The sequence below is a fragment of the Ursus maritimus genome, unplaced genomic scaffold (assembly GCF_017311325.1).
Source record: "Ursus maritimus isolate PB19 unplaced genomic scaffold, ASM1731132v1 scaffold_29, whole genome shotgun sequence".
Taxonomy (NCBI): domain Eukaryota; kingdom Metazoa; phylum Chordata; class Mammalia; order Carnivora; family Ursidae; genus Ursus; species Ursus maritimus.
In genome coordinates this window covers 5,212,364-5,218,363 of record NW_024425452.1, presented here as the reverse complement: position 1 = coordinate 5,218,363, position 6,000 = coordinate 5,212,364, and the positions used below count along the sequence as shown (strand labels likewise).

At 49.9% G+C, this 6,000-nt stretch overlaps 1 protein-coding gene across 2 annotated transcripts in view; it reads left to right on the top strand.

Moving 5' to 3' along the window:
- CLIC5 (chloride intracellular channel 5) overlaps positions 1-6,000 on the top strand; it is a 102,613-nt gene continuing 96,613 nt past the window's right edge. The window contains exon 1 of one of the 2 annotated variants that reach the window (XM_008691844.2): positions 1-193. In XM_008691844.2, the coding sequence (XP_008690066.1) occupies positions 131-193 (63 nt within the window). In that variant the 5' untranslated portion in view covers positions 1-130. Of the gene's footprint in view, positions 194-3,453; positions 4,527-6,000 lie in introns of those variants that run through there. The other variant, XM_008691845.2, reaches the window with a different exon arrangement.

The window sequence follows — 6,000 nt, the reverse complement described above, 5'->3', positions numbered from 1 at the left end:
TAGTAGTAGTAGTAAGCGCAGCTCTCAAGAAGGGCCCCGCAGAGCAGGAGCAGGAGCGCAGAGCGCTGGCCCGGGCGCCCCAGAGGTGGCACCTCCCCGGCCCGGGACCCTGGCCCCGGGCGCCGACGGCATGACGGACTCGGCGACAGCTAACGGGGACGACAGGGACCCCGAGATCGAACTCTTCGTGAAGGTAGGTCGGCGTCCGGGCGCCCGCCGCACCTGTCGCGCCTGCAGTCGGGCTCCCTGCGGCGCGAGCTCACGTGCCCGCGCGGACCGAGCTGGGACGCTGGACCCTCCCCAGGGAGGACAGTTCGGCCCTAGCGCTCCCTTGGGTGGCCTTTCTGCAAGCCAGACAACCTCGCTTGGAGTCAGGTGGAGTCAGGTGCAATGTGGGAGGTGGCCGTCTTCTTGGAGAGTTGGTAAACCAGCTACGGAACAGGCGGATCCGTCCAGAGCCGTGCCCGTGCGATTTTGGCTAGTCCTTAAGGGCATCTGGAGGTAGAAAGAGATGGCAGCAACGTGGCTGGACCCGTGGACCTTTCTTCTAGAACTGGGGGGCGGGGTGGGGGAAGCAAGAGACGGAAGGGAAGAAAAGGAAACCTTACCGATACAATTCTCTTTGGCAAAATAAAAATAGCATTTCTTCAAACGTCCTTTCTCTGGTTTGCTCAGAGCTACTTCAAAGAAAAGCAGAAAGAAACAAAGGTGTTTCTTGCTTTGTGACCCGCAAAGCAGAAAGCAAACCCTCCTTTAGCCCACATTACTGTTACTGTCATAATCATGATTCCACAGGGTAGTACTAGGAAATGCTAAAGGTTTGGCAATAGGGAAAACCCCGGTCAGCCTGGGGCAGAATGGGATGAAGGAGCACATGAACAAACTGAATGAAGCCGCCTTGCTCCCTGGGCAAAAGGATCTACCATCAAAACTGTTGCACTTTATTGCAACCTGTAGGAGGGAAAAGGATGGAGGCGGCAGGGGGGTGGGGAGGCGGCGTTTCCCGGTCCGCCGGTGGTGGGGTGTAAGAAAGAAACATTTGATCAGTCCTCGCCTCGCCTCGGCAGACTCACCGCAGAAGCCGGGAAACCTGAGGCGGCAGGAGAGTCGCCTCCTGGGCAGTGCAGAAAGCGTCGCCAGCACTTGGGGGAGGGGAGTCCGCCGGCTGCCGGAGCGCCAGGACTTTTCACAAATGAGGAAAATACCCTTCCAGGGCAGTTTCCCTGAAATGCACATGTCCTTGGTACCTTTCAGAGGTCTCCCGGTGGCATTTGAAAGGCATTGTGTATTCCCCGCCATGGGAACGATGTTATTTGGGGCAAATTACCCTGATTTCCAAGCTAATGAAACAGAGAGATTGTCACAAAAAAGTGTAAGATCTACATAAACCTTGATAACCACCTTTTGGTCTTTGGTATCTTTCAGATGCCTTAAGAAAAAAAAAAAAGCAAACCCATCAGGTTGTGACTTCCTTTACACTGGGTAAGTGGTCTGTCCCAGTTGACCCCGCCTACCACAAAGGTCTGTTACATTTTCTTCGCTAGGTGTTACCTTCCTTAGGTTTATTTTTCAAAATTATCCATAGAAATTACACCTGTCATTTAATGACATTTGCTTTGCTAAGCCTATTTCTCTCCCTTCAAAGGTGACCTCTGTTTCATTTGGTTTTTGGGACCCCTCTGGGCAAGATTGCCAGGTCCTTTGGCAGACCCAGGTAATGACAGAGGTCATGTCCTCCTCAAAGTTTGACAGCGTTGGACCAAGGGCCAGGAATGGGTGCCCTGAACCTTGGCGTCCAGGTCTGTAGCCTAGGGAATCAGCAGGGAGAGCTTTAACAAAGCAATGAGTCTCTCTGCTCTCCTTGAAGAAAGCTGTTCTAGGACTTTCTCAGATTTCCTGGGGGCAGGTAGTTTCATAGTGTCAAGTTCCTGAAAGCTATTTGAAACACAAATTGACTCTTTAGAGCCAAAGGGCCCTTTGCCCCACTACTAGGCACAGAGACCAATTCTGCCGGCACCTTTGGAACCTCATGTCCGCAGCTTGGAAGGTTTTCTCCATTTATGTAAAAAGCTCACTGCACAGCTCTCAGGGCCCCCAAAAGAATTCTAAAATGCCTGTGCTGTGATTTGTTCTGTCCCTAAAGGAAAGTGATCCATGAAAACCAGGCAGGCCTTCATGATTAGCTCAAAAACCAGATTGATGGTGGGACAAAAAATCAGATAGGAAAGCTCTTTTTTTTCTGTTTTTTGTTTTAGATTTTATTTATTTATTTATTTGTCAGAGAGAGAGAGAGAGAGAGAGAGCGAGCACAAGCAGGGGGAGCAGCCCGCAGAGCAGGCAGAGGGAGAAGCAGGCTCCCCACTGAGCAAGGAGCCTGATGTGGGACTGGATCCTCAGACCCTGGGATCATGACCTGAGCCAAAGGCAGATGCTTAACAGACTGAGCCATGCAGGCATCCCAGATAGGAAAGCTCTTGGTTTTTCCCCCCCTCTTTTATGAAATTCTGGGTTGTGGCTATCATTCATAGGGGCCAGCAAAGGCTGAAAATGATTGTGAAGTAAAGATCCTGCCCAGGTTATGCATGGGTTTATTTTAGGGAAACCAGGTCCTGATCTACAGAATCAGGGATTCCCAAAGGACATTTCTCTTGGCTACGTGATTCCCACGAGAAAGGCCTTCCTGTTGAAGGTGGCTGGGGCCTGAGGTGCCCCTTCTGCAGGGCAGGGTGGATTGGTTTCTAGGAAGCCTCTGGGGCAGGCGGGACCCCACCCAGAGTCCGATAGGTCATCTTCAACACTTCCTTGAAGGGATATCCTTTCCGCCCAGCCTGTATGCTGGGTGTGTCATTCAAAGCCTGGGGTCACCCACAGAGTTTCCAGGATGCACGGTTCTATCCTACATCAACTGATCATCATTATCTGTTAACTACTGCTGTTGCTGTTGGTAATAATAATAATAATAATAATAGGCAGCATTTTAGGATTTCTGGAACACATTCAAATACCTTACCTCGTTGGATGCCCTGCATCCCTGTTTATGAGCCTCGGTTCATTCATGTGAACAATGAAGGAAACAAATAAATGTGAGTCACAGGCAGCTTGTGAGAGTTCCTGCTGTGAGAACGTTCAGTGAGCCACAGTTTGCTCTCTGTGTCACAACCTAGGGAGGTAAGAAGGATGATTCCACCTGTTCCATGGTTGAACAATGCCTGTGCTCAGAAGCACACTGTAAATAACATTCAGATCCACTTCTCAGATGTTGCAGTTTGGACTCTGAATTTCTTTTTTTTTTTTTTTTAAGATTTTATTTATTTATTCGACAGAGATAGAGACAGCCAGCGAGAGAGGGAACACAAGCAGGGGGAGTGGGAGAGGAAGAAGCAGGCTCATAGCGGAGGAGCCTGATGTGGGGCTTGATCCCAGCCGGGATCACGCCCTGAGCCGAAGGCAGACGCTTAACCGCTGTGCCACCCAGGTGCCCCTGGACTCTGAATTTCTTACTCTTTCTTTTCCAAATACCATTTGTCAGGGCTTATACCTTCTTTGGCTGAGTTAGGCTCTCGAGTACCAGCCGAGGTGGCGATTCATTGATACCTCACCCATCCATTCTAATGTCATAGAATGCTGTCAAAGAGCCCTCTCTGCTCTGCACTCCTTCCAGGGGAACATTCTAGTAGTGACTTTTAGGAGATCTTCTCCCCCACGTTTTTAGTTTCTTCATCACTAGTACGAAAAGCTTGAGTAAGTCAGTAAGTCTGATCTAATGTTTCATAGATGTGCCATAGATGGGCAGAGGTTTAGAGACACGGGACATGAGTTCGAGTTTTGTCCCTGCTTCTGATTAGCTCATAACTGAAGAAATTACTTAACTTCTATGAGCTTCAATGGCCGCCTCTTGAAAACAAGAGGATGGTTATATGGTTATAAATAACCACAATTATATGATGGTGATCATATAATTTATGGCTCAGACCAAGACATTTGGTTGGAGAGTGAAAGCTATGAATAATTAGGCTGAGACACCAGAACTGTTCCGAGGCAAATCAGGATGTGTGGCCACCCCGCTTACGAGAATACTGTCACCACAGACTTGCTGTGACGATTCCACAGGATCAAACAAGGGAACGTACTTTGTAAATGAAAATTGGTATAAACACATAAGAGTAAAATAATGACATGAATTCCATGGCAGATTAATCTTTTCTGATCTGCAGGCCCCTGATTTGCCTTAGGGAACAAAAGCCTGGCTCCTTCCTCACTAGCAGGGCTATTTCAGAATAAATGAGATCATACACAGCTTGTACTTTGATCGTAAGGGGAAGACAACAGGTTAGAGAGTTGACGGTGGCAGCCGGTGTGGTTTACAGAAAGAAGAGTGAGGAAGTAAAAGCAAAACAGAAAGTGATTTGGAAAAACAAATACAGGATGTGCTGAGTAGGTTAGATCGAGACATTCCTCCCGTCGGTACTGACTCCTGGACGCCCAGCCCCATCCTTCGACCCAAGAAGTAGAACACCACCAAAATGGTTAGATCAGTTTGTTACAAATGTCTCTTGGTGCCAGGGGTGTGAATTTCAGTAGAAACCAGTGGTTCTGGACTTTGGCTACATATTCAAGTTGTTTGGGGGAGGTTTAAGAGCTCCTGATGGCTGCTACTCCCTGGTCAATTACAAGGAAATCTCTGCCGGGGGGAGGGAGAGGAACCCAGAATCTGTCTTCTCACCCCCACCTCCAGGTGACTCCAGGGTGCAGCTCTGGAAGAGAGCCACTGAGTCATGATCAGAGACAAGTCTGACTGCAGGCAGCTTCTGCCACGGCTGAAATAGGTAGCCTTACTAGAGGGGATTAATGTCGAGAATTTCTAACAGCTTCAGGGCATCACGATCAGGAGTGTTGTTGATTGGAGAGCTTGCACTCAATCTGTGCTCAGTTAACAGATGCTGACAGACTATAAAGCCCTATCCACAGGACTCCAGAACAATCCATGCATGGGGTCGGTCTAGTCAAATAACCATTAATTCAGCGTGGGGGAAATAAAACAGGAGTCCTGCTGATTGTCGATGGAAATGACTAGTTGTTTTGTTCATTGAGTGATCTGGAAGGCCCTGACAGGGGTGCAGAGCACAAGTCAAGTCATGGTGACCCATAGTATAGTCATCTGACTTCCAGAACAGACAAGATCAAATCTTGTGGCATTCCCTCTCAGATCCCTGCTGTCTGCTGGCTGCCTGGTCCCCTTGGACACCTCGCCTAAGCTCGGGAGCCCTAGGTTTTGCTGTTCCCTTCAGCACATTAAGCAACTGTTTTTCCCTTCCACTAGTCCAGGTTTGGGTCTGTGGGCAGGAACCAATACCCAAGTTCACCTGCCCTGCTCTGTCTGTGAGTGTGTCTTTTCCTGTTTGCCTCAGGTCCCGTGGCAGATGGTGGGAGTGAGTGCGGTGGGTCTGCAGATACTGAAGCCCGTTGTTAGTGCGCTCAGCTCCTGTCTCCCTGCCCGCTGATGTTGCTTCCCCCAGCCTGCCTTTCTCTACTTAGGGCCAAGACTCCATCCATTTAGACAGTCAGGTAAACATCTTTTCGTCTGGATTCCTTTTGCGTTGCCAGGCGCTGGGTCCCTATTAGTGGCGGCAGGAGGCGCAGCAGAGGAGTGCTGGCTTTGGGCACCGGGCTGTGGGTGTCCGGCTGGGTGGGCTAGAACAGGCTGCTCTGGCTCTCTGTGCCACCGTTTTCTTACCAGTGCTGGGCTGATGATGGTAGGACACATTTCGTGGCGTTGGTGTGAGCACTGAATAAGTTCTGTATGAATCTGGGGCAAAAATGTAGCTTCTACTGCAAACCTATTGCAGCCTAGTTAGTGAGAAGCCAAGCCCGTGACCTCCCCTGCCTTGGCGTGTCCAAGAAGTCAGACTCAGGCCTGTCTGCACCTGCCTTGTCGCTGGGGCAGGACACAGACCCCGGGAGCGGGAGCAGCGTGTAAATATCACTGGCTCTGATTGCCTG